This window comes from Mauremys mutica, chromosome 11 (assembly GCF_020497125.1).
Source record: "Mauremys mutica isolate MM-2020 ecotype Southern chromosome 11, ASM2049712v1, whole genome shotgun sequence".
Taxonomy (NCBI): Eukaryota; Metazoa; Chordata; order Testudines; family Geoemydidae; genus Mauremys; species Mauremys mutica.
Window position 1 is genome coordinate 69,210,184 of NC_059082.1, and position 18,877 is coordinate 69,229,060.

Consider the following 18,877-nt stretch of genomic DNA (forward strand, 5'->3'; position numbering starts at 1 on the left):
ATATGACGTATAACCTTCCCGCCCCTGTGCCGCTCCGATTGGCTCCTCGGCCCCTATGGCCTCCTCCCCATTGGAGAGAAGTACTGTCAATCACAGGCGAGCGTCCCTCTGGCTGCCATGGCAACCAGAATGCGGGACTGTGCAGCCTGCTGCGGGGATATGGCGGGGCGGGTCTCCCTCTCCACCAGGGGCCTCACCCGCTCCGTGGCTCATAGACTGTAAGGGGCGGGGAGGGAGAGAGGAACGCGTGCATATGGGGAGCAGGGTGGCGGGTGCGTTGGTGAGCGGGGCTCCAGGGGGGTGATGGGGGTGCAGGAGAGCACCTGGATATGGGGTGGGACTGGGAATAGAGGGTTGCGGGTTACAACGTGCATGTGTAACGTCGACAGACCCTGGTCATCATGAGCTAAAAGCCAACTGCTTGTTAGCTAAGGCTGTAGAGCAAACTCATTAATCTCTTTCTCTAAGTGGTCGTGGCACCACTAGATAGGACAGAACACCACTGCCAGACGGTGTGTGGGTTACGCATGGATATTGCATGAGTATGGGAGGCACATGGAGGGAGCATGAGCTTAGGGGTCTATGATGAGTGCATCAGAATAGGGGGGGTGCATAGGATAGGGCGATGAGTGGATATGGGGTTGCCCAGGGATAGATGGGGATGGGGTTTCAAGCATATGAGTATGATGGTTGCATTATAGGCATCAGGACCGTGTGGTTACTCAGGAATATGAGGATGCCTGGTTACAGTTGGTGCATGGGCGGTATATGGATATGAGGTATCCGAGGGTGTGTATTTGGATGAACAGTGTCTAGGTATGGGGTTTGTGCATGAACATGGAGTACATGGGAGATGTATAGATATATATGTAAGGGAAGTGCACACGGGTGTTGTGCATGAGTACAAGGGGGACAAATGAGTGGGAATGGGTGGTTAGTGCCTGGTAGAAGACAAACAGTGAGTGGTGACTAGGAGAGGGGTGAACAGAGATGGGGGGAGTAAATGGCTATGGATTAGTGTTAGAAATAGGTCAAATTATCTCTAGTATTGTTCAATACTTCAGCTCAAAGTAAAATGTTACTGGGTTAACATTTTGCTTAGGGAGCAATTTGAAAAGGGGAACAGAGTATAAGAATCCAATACTACTAGTAACACAGCCTCTCTGTATATACTGTATACAGAGGCTCCTGTTCGTGCAAGCCTAACTTTTTTGTCGGGTGCTGACGAACACCTTAAGGAAGTGAGTGCTTCTGTCTCTAATAAATAGCACAGGCTTCTTTTTTGCTAGAAAACTATATTTTTGTTTTTAAATGGAATAACTCTTGGGGATGTGAGTGGAAAGATGAACTTAAATTAGAGCTGAAATAGTCGTATAACATGAACTAGATTTACAACTCTAAGAAATAGGCAAGAGATTCACAAGATCCCAAACTCCAAAAAGTTTGCCCATCCCACTTTCTATTTTTCTTTTACTGAAACTGGAAAATATGTTTTGTGTAGAAAATATTACATTGACATTCAAAGAAAAGAAGATAGTTTTGATTTATCAGGAGCAAGCAGGAATGAGGCTGAAAGTTCCAGTTTCTATATGGTAAGTATTTTCTGAAATGCATATTGTTTTTAAAGGGCTAGAGGCTCCAATCCTGCACCACACTGTCCCTTGATGGATCCCTGAGTCCATGCAGACTCCAACTGAAGTCAACATAAGATGCAACGTAGTATCAGTGGGGCTCTGTGCAGACACAGGGGTCTGCCTGAGTGAATGTCAGTGCAGGATCAGGATCTGCATGAACTAATGAAGCCCAAGAAATGCTGAAGAAATAAGTCTGACCTAAAAAAACAGGAGTACTTGTGGCACCTTAAAGACTAACAAATTTATTGTAGCATGAGCTTTCGTGAGCTAAAGCTCACTTCTTCGGATGCATAAATATCTCCTGTCTGAAATTGAGGACCGTTAAGGTTACTAGAAGATGTATGCTTTTCTTTTCTCTTTTGGGTTGTGGTAATTTATGATGGAAAAAAAATCTACCACATCATCAAATCCTTCTCCCTGCAAGACCAGAATATAGTCCCTTGCTAGAGGATATACTAGATACTGCAACTGGTGATTGATTATTTAACTCGTACACATGTGAGGGTACTGAATATTTTATTTAGCCTTAGAAATATTCACAATATTACTGTATAAGCTTAGACTATTATTCTTAGAAAAGAGATGATTAAGGGGGGATATGATATAGTGGTCTATAAAATCATGAATGGTGTGAAGAAAGTGAATAGGGAAGTGTTAATTATCCATCCACATAACACACAAACCAGGAGTCACCTAATGAAATTTAACAGGCAGCAGGGTTAAATCAAACATAAAAAAAGTACTTCTTCACCCAATGCACAGTCCACCTATTAAATTTGTTACCAGGGAATGCTGTGAAGGCCAAAAGTATAACTGGTTTCATAAAAGAATTAGATACGTTCATGGAGGATAGGTCCATCAGTAGCTATTAGCCAAGATGGCCAGGGATGCAACCTTATGCTCTGGGTGTCCTTAAACCTCTGACTGCCAGAAGCTGGGACTGTATGATAGGGGATAGGTTACTCAATAATTGCCCTGTTCTGTTCATTCCCCCTGAAGCATCTGGCACTGGCCGCTGTTGGATGACTGGATACTGGGTTAGATGGACCATTAGTCTGACCAGTATAACCATTCTTATGTTCTTATAAAAACAAATCCATATAAATATTTAATTCCATGTAAAATTAAATTGAGCATAAGAAGTGGAACCTTCTTATGCACCAATTATCTATTACCTAGTCCAGAGAGTCATGTTTTGAAGTCCTTTTAATACTAAAGATTGGGTTACATGCATCCTTAATGACTTCAGTGAAGTTGCAAGGAATCTAAATCTAAGCAGAATTTGAGCTGTAGTATGTATGTATTGTATTCTGAGGAGCAAGCATATGCTGCTTTTGGCTGTACCTTGTAGAAGATATCAGACATTTGGACAGACTAAATTTCCAGGGTCGTAAATTATCTGCAGATACTGTAGTACCTCATCAAAGCTGTATGTATACCTGATATTTCAGCTATCAAGGGATCCTATACAAAATCTGGGGCTAACCAAGGTTCCGATTCAGGAAAGCACCCCGAGCATATGCTTGACTTTAAGCTTGTGTTTAAGTCCCATTGGCATCACTGGAACTTAAACATGTACTTAATAGCTTTCCTTAATCAGGCCCAAGTACTGATCCCTACCAGAAGTGGTGCATGCCTTCTTTAACTCACCACTCAGATCATCACAATATTTATCATGTTTTATTTCCACCAGCACAAAAAGAACATTTGTGTCAGAAAATTTCTAGCTCTCCTTAGTATCAGTAACTCTGACCCCATCTCTCTGCCCCAAAGTTGGACACTTCATAACATATTTGCCTTTTCAAAAACAAAGAAACAAACACAAAGTAAATAACTTTTGTGAATAAAAGTTAAGACCAAAATAAAACCAAGACCAAATGGAAGGCATGGTATTTGCTGTTCAACAATATAAAATTAAGAAATCCCAGGTCTTGTCCACACTAACATTTTTCTTAATATTTTCTATTGCTAGAAATACCACTGGGTGGTAGCAACCGTGATTAGAATAGACAGGGTAAAGGTTGCTACTGGCATTTGAACCACCATGTCTCGGAGACCTCTCCTGAGCTGGGTAAGACAACACAGTAGCCAGTTAAAACACCAGTAGCCAGCCCCCCTCCACACCTCCATTACTATCTCTGATGAAGCTGCACTGCTAGTGGAACGGTTGGAAATTTTAAGGAATCCACAATTCCAGATTCGCTTTGGAAACTGCATTCCTTATTGAGAAGGTTTTTTCCCCTTTGGTTACATCTTATGTTGCAGGTTTGCTAGGTTATATAAAACTTTTTCTGAGAGTCCTTAAACAAATAGAACAACTAATCATCATAGTTTGCCAGTTTGTAAATTGATGCTACTTAGACACCTGATAAGTTGGAAGAACAGGGTTTTCACTGTATTTTATTTTAATGAGGAAGTGTACTTTGCACACTACACTGAATTACTTGTTAGTTTGTCACACCCTCTTTGCTGCACAATGAGGAAATCTCTAACAAGCCAGAGGAAAAATGTATAACTTTTCCTGTGAAAATGTATAGAAATTCTTTTGTAGAGTGACATTTATTTTCCCACTGCTGCATAGAAATTTACATGCACATTCTGTGTTAATGTGAATTACCTTCATTAATCTCCCATCTGCTATGCAGTAACACAAAGGCAGGCACAGATCTTGCAAACTCTTACGTTCATGGGCATGAATAAGTGCACAATTACTTCCACTGAGTGCAACAGAATGACTTGCCGATATAAAGTTACTGACATGTGAAAGTGTTTGTTTGCAGGACTGGACCCTAGGTAATGCCAGAGGACAGTGATATGATGACTCAAGCATGAGTGAAAATAGGACTTCGGAATTCTATTGCCAGTTCTGGCGCTGACTTAGTGTTTTGCCCTTAGGAAAGTCAATGAATGAATGCTTGTATAATATTTTTTAATTCTTAGATGAAAAGCTGCTAAGTAGAATCTATCTAATATTTTATGCATCATATCATCAACATGCTTTCTATACTAAGGTTTAACAAGAGCCTTTATTGTACTGCTGATTTTTTTTTTTTAAATAGAGCAATCCTTAGTGAGTAGTTATGGTTTACCTGTCTTGCAAACACAAGTGTACAGTTTGCGTGAAGGTTCAGGGGAGCATCCATGTTCAGAAAATAACAAGCATATGTGTGTAAATATAAGGGACTGAGGTATGTAGGACTTAAGCATATACACAGTGTTAAGCATGTTATTAAATAATTTCCTGAATCAGGAGTTTGGTGACTAAGGTATGCATTTTTGTGTGTTACTGTACCATGTAAAATGAATGTCTTTCTTAAATAAGTAATTATCTACATGGATTAAAATTGACTTTCCTTCTGTAAATATCCATATTTTACCCATAATTTTCTACCATTTTTATTTATTACAGCATCCTGGAAGCTTAGCTGAACAAAAATATGATCAGTGTCTCAAGCATAATTTTACAGATTGTAAATTCGAAGCATCTCTTCGAATGTATACAGGAAATTCTGAAGAATGCGAAAGAAAATTACAGAGCAACCCAGAAAGACAACAGGAAATTAAGATAATAAAAAAGAAAATGGCACAAGTAACACTTAATGTTCTTCTTTATACATATAAATTATTTTCCTGTTCAAATACAAACACAGAAGTTTAATTTTTGCTTTTAATTTTCCCCTTCTGTCAGACGTGTATGTCATTAAAGTAATTTAAGGTTGCATCTAGCTGCTATGAAGATAGGCCTGCTAAAATCACTACAATAAAAAGTAATGTTATGAACAAGCACAAAAGCAATTTGATAAAGAAAGTTCCTGTTTTAATAGTTTAGAAAAAAACCTGAAAATAATTAGGAGAGACATGAGCTATTCTGCTGCTTTACTAAAGTCTCTCTGAAGAAGATAACAATTACAGTCAGAGTTGCATTAAATAAATGCAATAATATGTTTGTTTGTTTTTGAAGGATGTTGTAACTGACAGACCTTTCCCGGTCTTAGCAAGGAGTACAAAAAGGTAATGTATAAATCACAGTAAATTCTACTAAGCATTTGTCTTGGGCCAGCCCACATACATCAGCAGTGCAATATACTGCTACACTGCAGACCCAGGTATGACTCCTAAGCCACTGAAGCTTGAGTTATGGGAGTAACTGTAGCTTAAGAAAGTCAGGTTGATGAGTTTCCAGATGGAGTAGAAGTGCCACTGACTTATCTTTGCTGGAAGAGGAATATTGTAGTGGTGGCTGTGGGGAGGTTTGAGAAGTGTATGTATGAAGGAAATGGTGAGCATAGAATAACTGGGTGGGAGAAAATCTGAAAATTGCATGGAAGAGCCTTTAGACTGGCATTGCTCTATGGAGCATAATTCACTCATGAACCTAAATCCCGATAAACAGCCGCAAGCAGGAAGGGTGCTGGCAGGGGCGGCTCTAGCAATTTCGCCGCCCCAAGCACCGCGGCACGCCGCGGGGGGGGCGCTCTGATGGTCGCTGGTCCCGCGGCTCCGGTGGAGCATCCGCAGGCACGCCTGCGGGAGGTCCACCGGAGCCGTCTGCCACCCTCCCAGCGACCGGCAGAGCGCCCCCCGCAGCATGCCGCCCCAAGCACGCGCTTGGTGTGCTGGGGCCTGGAGCCGGCCCTGGGTGCTGGCAATCTCTGTGTAAAAGGACAGGAAGAGGAGACATGGATCATCATGTATAGAAATACAAAACAGACCTCTCTCCATAAGGATCAAATCAAGTGCTGGGCTCTCCCTATTCTTTTCCCAACAGAAACATAAATGTAAAAATAATCTCTGAAACCATAGCACAGAAATCCAGTTTATAACTTCAGGTAAAATAATCATTTCCATGACTGCAATTTAGTTAATAAAACAGAAACTATTGAGAAGCTAGTTTATTTTATACCACAGCTTCAAAATGTCCACATACAAACCTTTGCATAACAGCTCATAGAATAATGTAATACATTTCACCATATTCACAGCAGTCTGCCTGTTTTGAAATCATGGCAATTTATTTACAATCCTGACAATCCCAAACACGTGGTATATTATATCCTATTGATATGTATAGAATTTTCTTTCAACATGGATTAAAATATATTCTTCATGTTTAACTAGAACAAAGAAGTTGCACAGCTTCCCTTCCAGACTATCTCAATTTCCTCCTCCCCCATACACATCACAAGAAGAAGTCATGAGGCTCATTTCATCAGCTTCAAAGCTAATTGTTGCGGCGGTAAGTAATGCAGGTCATGCTACTTTGATCATTAAAGAGGTAACAGAACATTTTCGACTGTTGCACTTTAACAAGTTCCCCATAAATTGCAATGATAAAGGATCAAATTTTGCACTCTGACTGTAAATCCATGTTACTGAGAGCAGAATTTAGCCAAAGGCTTTTGCTGCTCCATAAAATCATACCAGACCACCTCCAGTTGAAAATACCCATGACCTTCCGCTCTCTACAGTGAAACAGACTAATTGGACCGGGGCCATCCTATCAAGGGATGGTCAGCTTGCATCAGAATGAAGAAATAGACAGCTGCCCAGGGAGAGACTCTTTTATAGTAAATAAACCTCACCTTCCCTGATCCTCAGCTTATTTAAAAAACACCATACAATTATATCAATTCTTTTGTCTCTGTACAGTCTTTATTTCAAATAAAGTCAAGGACAACATACTGGGTTCTACATTTATACTACAACAAAAGCAAAACCACTTGTCAAACATAAGATTTGATAAAAGCCTGTTTAAATGAATCTGAGTTTTTTCAGTTGATTTAACAGATTCTGGATCAGGCCAATAAGTATGAATTTAAGTATTGAAATAAGTGACCTGATTTTCAGAGGTGCTGACATTTGAAGCCAGCACCTCATCAATCAATTCATTAATTTATCCCTATGTGAAACTTTTGACCATAACACATCAAACAGACTGACCAATGTAGAATATTTTGTATATATATAGCAGGTCACTTGCTAGGATTAGTTTATCTCACTTAATCATTTCCCAACCACTGCGGGGGCCTCGGGCACTGGTGCACCATGGTCCCTCCTATTCTCTGCCTGTGGCACATAGAATTATAGGACTGGAAGGATGATTAATAGGTCATCTAGTCCAGTCCCCTGCACTCCATCAGGACTAAGTAATAACTAGACTACTCCAAAGAGGTGTTTGTCTAACCTGCTCTTAAAAACCTCTAGTGACGGAGATTCCACAGCCTCCCTAGGCAGTTTGTTCCAGTGCTTAACTATCTTGACATTTAGGAAGTTTTTCCTAATGTCCAACCTAACCTTCCTTGCTACAATTTAAGCCCATTACTTGTCCTATCCTCAGAGTTTAAGGAAAACAATTTTTCTCCCACCTCCTTGTAACAACCTTTTATGTACTTGAAAACTATGATCATGTTCCCCCTCAGTTTTCTCTTCTGCAGACTAAAAAAACCCAATTTTTCAGTCTTCCTTCATAGGTCACGTTTTCTAGATCTTTCCATCATTTTTGTTGCTGTCCTCTGGACTTTCTCCAATTTGTCCACAACTTTCCTGAAATGTGGCTCCCAGAACCGGACACAATACCTCAGTTGAGGCCTTATCAGTGTGGAGTAGAGCGGAATAATTACTTCTTGTGTCTTGCTTACAACACTCCTGCTGATACATCCTAGAATGACATTCACTGTTTTTTGCAACAGTGTTATACTGTTGATTCACATTTAGTTGGTGATCCACTATGACCCCCAGATCCCTTTCCACACTACTCCTTCCTAGGCAGTCATTTCCATTTTGTACGTGTGCAATTGATTGTTCCTTCCTAAGTGGAGTACTTTGCATTTGTCCTTATTGAATTTCATCCTGTTTACTGTAGACCATTTCTCCAGTTTTTCCAGATCATTTTGAATTTTAATCCTATCCTCCAAAGCACTTGCAACCCCTCCCAGCTTGATATCGTCCGCAGACTTTATAAGTATACTCTCTATGCCATTATCTAAATCATTGAGTAAGATATTGAACAGAACCAGTCCTAGAACTGATCCCTGCAGGACCTCATGTGATATGCCCTTCCAGCTTGACTGTGAACCACTGATGATTACTCTCTGGGAACTGTTTTCCAACCAGTTATGCACCCACCTTATAGTAGCTCCTTCTAAGTTATGTTTCCCTAATTTGTTTACAAGAAGGTAATGTGAGACAGTATCAAAAGCCTTACTAAAGTCGAGATATACAACATCTACCACTTTCCCCCATCTACAAGGCTTGTTACCCTGTCAAAAAGGGGTATTAGGTTTGTTTGACATGATTTGTTCTTGACAAATCCATATTGACTGTTATCACCTTTATTATCTTCTAGTTGTTTGCAAATTGACTGTTTGATTATTTGCTCTATTAATTTCCTGGGTTGTCCTTATTCCCCTAATAGTCTAGTCTGCTATGGGCTGTATTACACTGGTCTAATTTCAGTTGTTGGGTTTAGTGCGTGGATGGGTGGCGGTGGCCTGTGATATACAGGCAAACTAGATGATATGGTGGTCCCTTCTGGCCTTAAACTCTGTCTCTATGACAGTGTAAAGTGGCCTTAAAATGTAAGTGAGTGTAAATTATCTGCACCCACTTTAAAGGAGAATCAAGCTTGGAATGTTAGTGTGTGGGCCTGAGCACAGGCCTGGGAGCCAGGATTTCCTCAGTTCTAATCCTGGCTGTGACACAGATTCCTGCTAAAACATTAAGCAAGACATACTCTCTCTCTGCATCTACAAGTTCCCCCTTGTGAAAGTGAGAATAACGCTGCCCTATCTCACAAGAATACTGTGAGGATTAAATAGATAACATGTAAGCCTTGGAAGAGAAAAAGTGGTTAAAACTATTATTGCTTGTGCTGACTACAAAATTAATGGAGAAATGTTTATGAACTAATAGTTTACCTGTAGCAAACTCAATTTGTAAAGATTTCTGTTAATATAATTACACATCTTCTTCTCAGACTTGTGAAATCTCTTCGGAGGAAATAAAGAAGCCAGACTGTGCCTCAACCCAGAAGAGGAAAGAAGCTAAAAATGTTCAAAGATTGGACCATTACTACAAGCAGTGTGCACCTCCTCTTGTGATCTCTCCAGATCCCCATGATTATGAAGCTAAGAGGTGTGAAAACAATTCAGAGAGATTTTCAGCAGCACAGCTGAGTGAAATTATGATAGCCTATAATTTTATACTCTATCTTTTTTACGCTGTTTTAAACATTTACAGCACTTTCACATTTTAGAGGATCAGATTGGAAATTTGTATCAGATGTGAGAGTAGGATTTCTTTATAGCTTTCTAATTTTTAAAGTTAGCTGAACCTTTTCTGTTAAATTACCCTATTTGTGTTATCAGACTTATTGACATTTGTCCCACCCAAACTTTATCAAAACAATTAGAGGAAATATGTTTGGAGTATTTAATCCACAAGATATCCTATAAATTATAAAGAGGCCAGCTGTAGAAAGGCAGCATTACTGAGAGAAACTTCTCACAATCATAAGTCTTTCCAAGCATGGTAGATCATGTCAAATGTAATGTGGAGGACTGGTCTCTTATTGAAAGTTTTAGAGGCCCAGATTTTTTATATGAAATGTATGTAAGAGAGAATCTTTATATAGTCCCCACCGTCTCCCATTTGAAACTAGGTAACTTCTACATTAGCACATCTCATGTTTCAGAGAAGCTTTTATTAATAGAAGTTTCGAATGCTCAGTGTCTGACCCTAAGCAAAAGCAAAACAGATCTTTCCTCTTTCTAAAAGACTGTCTGACATTCTAACTTCAGATCACAAATACCAAAATAACTTGATAACAAATCACACCCTGAGGCAGTGACCACATGTTGATCAAATCCTTGTGGTTGCACACAGCACAATGGTGCACTTTAATTTACAGAAGTCATGCAGACAAAACGGAGGAACCTAGGCACAGGAAACAGGGTTTTGATCAACTGTTTGCTGTGGATGCAATTGTGGCTTTGACTGTTGCATTAAAAGATTTTAGGTTTTATTGTGCTGGGGCATGTCAACTAAAAAAATTCGGCATGGGATTAGACACCAATAGGTGTTTTAAAAGCGCTTGCTCAAGTTCTGTAGGCCCTATATTTCACATACCTTGTTATTTTAGTAGTAAATGTCCACCTATTTCCGTTTCTTTTTAAAATGGTCATTATTGGTTTGATTTTCCTTTCATTTTGACCAATTGTGAACTAATGTAAATCCATGGATTTCCTTGATACTAGGCCTGTTTTACACTGGGATAAAGAGAGCAGAATCAGGCTGTGTAACATTAAATAATTGATATTAATCAAGTTATACTTAATATAGATCCTATCTATACATGAGATAAAGCTGTGCCTGCCTGCTGTGATCTCATATGCTGTATGAGTGGATATGTTTATACAGTAGTTGGGATGTACAGAGATCACTGGGATTATTAAATTATTCAGTGAATCAGAAGGACATTTACTACCATAGTACAGTCAAACCTAGTTTATCAAAACCCTGATTATCTGGGGGGAAATTAAAAAGGACCTTTCCCATGATGTAGAGTCCCTCACTGTCCAAATGCCCATTTACTGAAATATTCTCAGGTCCCCAAATAATTTGGCTAAATCGTATTTGTATGCAGCTTGTGGTGTGTGGCGTCTAACCCAAGTCCTATATTAGAATTCACACTCTTTTCTCTTTGACACTGGCAGAGAGATGCTCGATCGGGCCTGATCAATTCAGCAATCACTGCTTTTCATTCTATTGTGATTCCTAGTTATATTTAGAAACCGAAGTCAGTCTAGTCTGATTGCATAAAAACAAAATCCTTATAATTAAATGAGCTTTTGATTGTAGGAAAACAAGTTTCTAAGATTGCCCTTCCGAATTAAGGGAGTTATTGTTCCTTTCCAGAGATTGAGAAATAATTAACATGCCAAATTGCTTATTTTTGTTATGCTGTGTATTATAGCTATCATGCAAAGCAGTAAAAGATATAAAGACTTTTCTATAAGTCATTGATTGAGAGTCAGTGTACAGTACTGTATGAGGAGAGACAATCTGATACAGAGAATAGGTACATTAGAAAAGACAGGAAAAATAATGAACAAGACTATAAATCTCATTAAGTATGACAAGTCATCTTGATTTTGTTTTGAAACAGTTATTTTATACTTCTCATAGCACTGATGTATTCTGTTTTAAAAGTACATGGGAAACGAACAAATTAGAAGAATCAAATGCTGACTTTATCCAAGAAAATCCAAGGAATGATTATGGGAAAAGTAAGTTACATTCTTAATATACTTTTCGATCCTTTTCACCATGTCTTAGAAAACAGCTGTTGCCTGCAATGAAAAATCTCAAAGAATAACCAAGTAAGCCATATGAAAATGCATGGCTGATTCCTGGATTGTTAGCAGGCTAAATTATTGTAGCAGTTGGTCTTAGAAGGTACTGAAATTGTTTCTAAACACAATTGCAAGTTTGCAAATGATTAAGTTACATTTTTCAGGTATTCTTTTGACACCTTTACTGTTAAAACAATAACATTGGAGGTGCAGAATCCATCTCAGATAAGCAGGAGAGGAATTTAACTTATTTTTTATTTTGGGGTGTATCTGCACAGCAGCTGGGAGTGTGCGTCCCAATGCGGGTAAACAAGCTAGCTCTGCTTGAGTTAGTGTGCTACAAAACAGTAATGTGGCCACGGTGGCATGGGCAGCAACTCGGGCTTGTTACTAGAGTACAAACCTGTGCAACCCCTGGGTATGTATTCAGGTAGCTAGTCCCAGCCTTTGCCACTGTGGCCACACTGCTATTTTTAGGGTGTTCGCTCAACCAGAGCCAGTGTGCGTCTGACTACCCACACTGGGAAGTGCTATCCCAGCTGCTGTGTAGATATAACCTTTGTTGCCAAACTTCTAACAGACTCACACACACCTTGGTCTAACATCATATTATCCAAAGTACATATTGCAAGAGATTCTTTTCCTGTTCTGTTACTTCCTAATATGTGCTCTGCCCCTTTGTACTGCTCCCTCTTCTGATTCAGTCTTTTACATCAGATTTTCTTCAAATCTCTTCTGAAAGTTCATTCTCGTCTTGATTTCTCTCTGATAAACACTTTGTCCTTTCTTGTCATGACTTCTAATTATCTACTTTGCAACTTGTCCTTTTCCCTCTTGACTTTTCCATTCACTTTTAGTAGACTATATTTGTTTGATCCATTTTATTGTTGTGTTTTAAAATAATAGTAAAGTGCCAGGGAATGAGGGATTTTTTGTTAAATAAATATTAAAATTAGTCATTAAAAATATGTTGTCTACTTTAGATACGAACAAAGACAAGAAAGAAAAAAACAGTAGAAATGTAAATGGACGGGTCAGAGTTGAGAGATCATCTAATATTTCCAGTAATTCATCTAAACATAAGAGTGTATTTTCTAAAACTTCTACAAGAACAAGTGATTTAAATTCATTGTACTTAAGTACCGTACCTCCTTATGAACAACGAACTGACAGAAGTAAAGCTTCTAAAAAAAATGTGCTTAATGAAGGAGCGTCCTCTGCCTTGTGCAGCTCTTCAGTGATGTCTGAATGCCAAGATACAGAGCCAAGTACTGGCCGTATATCAGGCATGACAAGTTTTGCTCACTCTCAGAAAAATAAATGCATCTCTAGGTGGCTCTATAAGTCATTTGAATTGAAAAGGCAAAAGTCAGCCCAGGTGCCTAGTAGAAAGCATTCAGGCATCAGAGGCAGTAAGTCTAGCAAGCTTTCACAGGGAAGGCCAATGGAGAACTCCAGGAATATGCCACTACATCAAAAAGAAAGAAAAAATAGTGAAGGAAACAGGGAATTAAATGAGAAAATAATTCATACTGTTTCCACAAATGCACAAACCCCAATCATAAATGAAAACACGGGAGAACAAACAGCTTCTGTTGTGGCTCTTAAATGTGGCATTCACTACAGCCAAAATAACACAAGTAACAGCCTTCATCAGAGACCTCAAAGTAACCAGCACGAAAAAAAGAAGAAAGATTTGTGTGAATTAGCTACAGGAAAAAATACTGAATCCCATAAGGTCCATTTCCAAGGTCCATTGCCGTTTTCCAGAAATACTGAACAGAAATGTAGCTGTGTAAACTTGAATAGTTGTAACATAACAAGTGACTATGGAATTCAAACCATTGCTTCAGAAAGTAAATCTTTAGGGACTGTGACACAACTTCCAGAGAATGAAAATGAAGAACACCTTTCTAGGGTCACACTTGGAGCACCTTCCTTTTTACATCAAGTTTTCCTGGAAATGGAGCAAGATGCATCACCTACTTCAACTGCATCTGAGCCTAAAGATTTGGACAGCAGTTTTGAAAACAAAAGTATACAACAATTATCTAACCAGCTTTTCATCCTTAATGAATCCACAGGAGACAAGAAGGTTCAGGATACTATCAGTAATGTACATACAAGTGACATTATTTTAACAGACCCATGTGGTTGGCAATTGGCACACATCCCACAGAAGGTTCAGTGTTGTTGCACCTGTGCAGAAGAACAACCTAACTTTATATCTGAAACATCTGATGAAGAACAAGACAGTTTCTCAGATTCATCTGTGACAGTAACAAGTATTTTAGGTGCATTAGAGAACCAACAGTCAGAAGAGGAGTTCACTGTATCATCTGTATCTGATAGCCTGAGTCTTGGATCATTATATGACGTACATGAACAGATGGTAAGAGCTTGGTGAAATGATGTTATTAATGTAACAAAACTCTTGAGTGCTTTTTTAAGTAGGCAACAGTTTCTGTTTCCATTTGAAACCCCCTTTAAAGAAAAAGTTGTAAATTGGCTGCTTAAATCATATTAGACCAAACGTGACATGTAAAATTAACAGCCTGGATGTAAAAATAGCCTTTAAACATCTTTGGAAATACTTAAATTAGTGAGGGATTCAGAAAAAGAGTTTCTCACACTAGTTTCTACAGCCTGTCTACACTTGCAAACTCTATAGCCTTAATTCACCACCACTACATCCTAGGGTCAGATGACACAGTAGTAAAAACCCCTGAGTCCTAGCCGCACAACAGCTTTCACTATTGCTGCCACTGGTAGTGAATTCTGGCTACAAGGTTTCCTATTATACACACACCATCATGGAGACGGGGAAAATCTCAAACAGCAACATAATTCAGCATGAGTGGCAGTCTGCTCCAAGGGTTTAGGATTGGCATAATAGAGGTGTCACCATTCAGGACAAGAGCTTAATTGGCAAATCATATGTGTCAAAGATTGACCAGCACCTGCCCTAATTAGTGCTCTTAGCATAAAATCCACCCAGAAAAATTGGAGGAAGTGCTCACACAGAGCAGCTTTTTAGCCCTCACTCTTACTCTGAATGGCAGATACAATTTCAGCAAACAGTATCTCCTATCTAAAGAAACCAGTATCTTTATGTGGTCCCATGCACTTCTGTTGACATAGTTCAGTGAAATAATATTCCATTGGCACCATAGTGCATCTAGAGGACTTATGAACTGATGTATTAAAGTAGAGGGAATATATGAGCTAAAAGGTGTTAACATAACTCAGTCACTGTTCAACATTAAACAGGGTCAGGGTTTGGTATACAGAGACCTCAGCCTGCTTTGTACCATGGCATATACCATTAAAAATCCTTTCAACCTTTTATTAAAGATATAGCAAAGAAAGAAAAGCAGTTAAAGCATTTGAAATGTAAAATATTAAATAAGGCTTTCATTTTAACAACATTTCTTGTTCCCTTTCACTTTAGCTGGAGAACGGTTTAGAAGGAAACCCCCCCTTTTTCACGGTCTCTTAGATGGTATTAGAGATGGTTAAAACTGTCCTTTTGCGTAAAAGAGAAGGTTTTAGTAGTGATGAGCTGAAGCTGCTTTGGTCAAAATCTGATCCCATTTCATCCCACGTGGTGTTTGGGATTCAGCTGGATCCAGTAGAGGTAGCGATGGTATCTGAGTCTCACTCTTTGGCCCAGTCTGGTCAGGCCGTCTCTCAGGATTAGGACAAAGAAGGTTTGGGATCCCAGGAGATGGTGGGGGTGGCTGCTGTATGGTAAAGTTCACTCCAGTAGCCTCTTTCTGTTCTTCCATGTTATGTTAAAGTATCTTTAGGGACCTTAATTTAGGCCTAATATCTCCCACACCGGTTAATTAATTTCCGGTTTCACATCATCTGTTTTTACCAAGTTTGATTTTAACAATCCTTGAACCATATCAGTAGGCCCTTTTGTTCAGGCTAATTTAGTTTTTCTGTCTCCTTGTTGTACCTTTTCCCCATCAACATTTATTGTAGGTTATTGTGACATCTTATGAACTTTCACATAGTTTTTAAAGTTGAGCTCACAGGTAGAGTAAAATGTTAGGCCCAGTTATTACAACAGAACCCAAATGATGACAATGCAACTGTCCTGGACAATGTGAAATTATAACAATTGCAATGACAGCCCATCAAGTCTAATTTAAAACACACATTTCAAGGAGGAAAATCTTTAACAGGTATAATTCCATTTTTGTCATCTTAGGAAGAAAACAATTGTGTTGACCTAAAAGAGGAGGAAAACTCAGACTCCAGCACAGGCCATCTTGATCAAAGAGTTCTAGAGGAAATGCAGAAGATTAGCACCTCTGAGAGGCTCTCTCAGACAGACTCCTTCCATTTCAGGTATTAATATTTATTCTACCTGAAAAGAACCAGAATAGGTCTTTAGTTTCCATTTCAGGGATCCACATCTTTGAGTTGGTATTAAATATTGGGGACCTGATGATGCCTTCCTTTTTATAGCATTGCAGTAGTCTCACCTGATGGTAAAATCATGGATAACAATGGGATGGTTCAAATTCACAAGAGAAAATGTAAGACCCCTCTCAAGTGCAAGATAAGAATGAATATTACTTATTCTGCCCCAAGGCACTTACAATCTAAATTGCTGTCTGGACATCCAGAAACCAACCCCTCAGGATCCAACAAATTCCCCAACCAAACCAAGATATGCCATTAATCAGAGACACTGATATAATTTCTGCCATTTCCTCAGTTTGCTTCATCCTCTGTATAGGCATTATCTCGGTCTTGTCTGGGCTGAGTCTCAGGCCTGGTGTACACTGGGTGGGAGGGGGGGAAATGGATCTAAGTTACGCAACTTCAGCTGTATGAATTAGATGTATTTAGATCTACTTACTGCGGTGTCTTCACGGCAGCAAGTCGACAGGAGAGCACTTGGCAGTCGATTTATTGCATCTAGGCTAGACACAATAGATCCACCCCTGTTGTATCGATCACTGCCCGTCGATCCAGCGGGTAATGTAGACAAGTCTTAAGTCTGCTCAGCTCATATCGATGCATCAGTCTCTGTCAAGCAGTGCTATGATGCATTAAATCTATGTCACTGATTTTCATACAGTTCCACAGATGAAGAAGGGAGAGCAAATATGGATCATGCACTTAAGAGTGTCAATACCAGTCAAGTACTGTATTTCTGTCATTTTCCACATTACGTTAGTACATAACTTATCAGGTCAGTAGTAAACTGTTAGAATAAAAAACGCTTAAAATTAAACTTAAGATGCCAGAGCCAGAACAGATACCATATACAAATATTATGGTGTTTCCTTCTCTGTTAGTAGGTATGTAATGGTATCTGTTGCTTTAAGGCATCATACATTGCACTAGTTAAGGCACAATATTTCTCACTTTTGTGACAAAAAACATGACTGAGTTCTCACAAAAAAATCATGTTCTTGATCTCCCCAGTCAGCTGCTACCAAACAAGCCTCCATACATTTAATGGATAGTGTAGTGGATTATGGGATTTTTAAATGTCTTTAAACCATTAAATATTACTACATTTAAAAAAAATATTGAAAAATAAAGGATATTTGGCCTCTCAACTTCCTATAACTTCTTAATTATCACAGTGGGTGATATCCAGGTCTCATTCAAGTCAGTGAAGTTTTGCCTTTGATTTCAACGGGGCCAGCATTTCTCCCTACGTCATGACTTTTCCTTTTGTAAACTACTTATGATTCTTCTCACTTTTTGCCGTCACACACAGCCCACCTCAGTTATGTTTAACGACTCTGTTTTGTTGCAAAACTTCATCAAGGGACTTTGACAGAACGCCATGTGCCTGTTGTGACCAGAATCAAGCCCTACGTTAATTTAAGCTGTAATGAATAATTGATTATGCTTTTAAAATTAGATAAAGTGCACCACATACAGCTATGCTGATTTCTACTGAATTAAGTTACATATTGCCAGCTAAATTAGGACAACTGCACATCATGCCAACTCCTTTTGAAAGCTATTGTAATGATGTGCAACTAAAAACCCAGTCATGCAAGATGAGACATGTGAGGAAACCTCTGCACTCATGCAGAGCTTCACTGACTTCACTAGGGCTTTGTGCAGGTTTAAGGGTCTGCATGCTTAGCTCAGCCTACAGGACTGGGGGTCTAAATAGTATTTACTTTAAAAGTGTAATATTTGTGACACACACACCTGCACAAAGTGTTACATCTGAGGGAATTTTGCACCAGAAAACTAAAAATTCTGCACATTTTATTTGTCAACAAATAAATGTGGAGGCTCAAGCATGGGAGCGGGGACCACAGGCCCCTGGCTGCATCAAGGTGGGAGATCACCCTGCAGACCCCCCGCAATAGACTCGACGGTGGGGTTGCACCCACCCTAACAAAGGCCAGGCCCTGCCCCTCTGCACCAGGCAGGCTCAGCCTGGCAGAAGCCAAGTGTGGAGGGGCTTAGTGTGGGGAGATCCAGGAGCGGAGTGAGAGGGTTGTGTGTGGGGTAATCTGGGTGCAGGCAGCTCATTGGAGGATCTGGATGCACAAAGGCTCATGGGGGGTGTTTCTGGGTGCAGGGGCAATGGGATTCTGCAAGGGCGTCCAGGTGAAGGTGGTTGGTGCTTGATGGGGGGGTCCGTGCGGGGGGAGGCTCAATGGGGAGGGGTCCGGGTGCTGGGGGAGTGGGGCTTGGTGGCGTGGGGATCCAGGTGCAGTTGGTTGCAGGGGCTTTTCAGCAGGGCTTTGGAGCAGAGCCCAGACCTGGAGCACAGAGCAGCTCCAGAGCAGTGGAGCTGCAGGTTTTTGCCTGGAGCTGGAGTGGAGCACAGCTCCAAAGTCCTGCTTGTCAGGGTGGTCCAGGTGCAGGAAGGATGGGGCATTCGATGGGCCTGCT

General features: G+C 39.9%; 1 protein-coding gene across 3 annotated transcripts; it reads left to right on the forward strand.

Annotated features, from left to right (window-relative positions):
* Window positions 1-127: 127 nt before the first annotated feature.
* On the forward strand, window positions 128-18,642 carry LOC123344186. 3 transcript variants are annotated; one of them, XM_044980087.1, is made up of 10 exons: window positions 128-218; window positions 1,502-1,592; window positions 5,044-5,223; window positions 5,596-5,645; window positions 6,753-6,870; window positions 9,610-9,767; window positions 11,820-11,920; window positions 12,970-14,378; window positions 16,206-16,345; window positions 17,085-18,642. In XM_044980087.1, the coding sequence occupies exons 1-10, from the start codon at window positions 130-132 to the stop codon at window positions 17,188-17,190; spliced, it is 2,442 nt and encodes an 813-aa protein (XP_044836022.1). In that variant the 5' UTR covers window positions 128-129; the 3' UTR covers window positions 17,191-18,642. The 3 variants fall into 3 exon arrangements, with proteins under 3 accessions (XP_044836022.1, XP_044836023.1, XP_044836024.1); XM_044980088.1 differs by having other exon boundaries at window positions 11,844-11,920; XM_044980089.1 differs by lacking the exon at window positions 128-218 and adding an exon at window positions 260-280.
* Window positions 18,643-18,877: the final 235 nt, after the last annotated feature.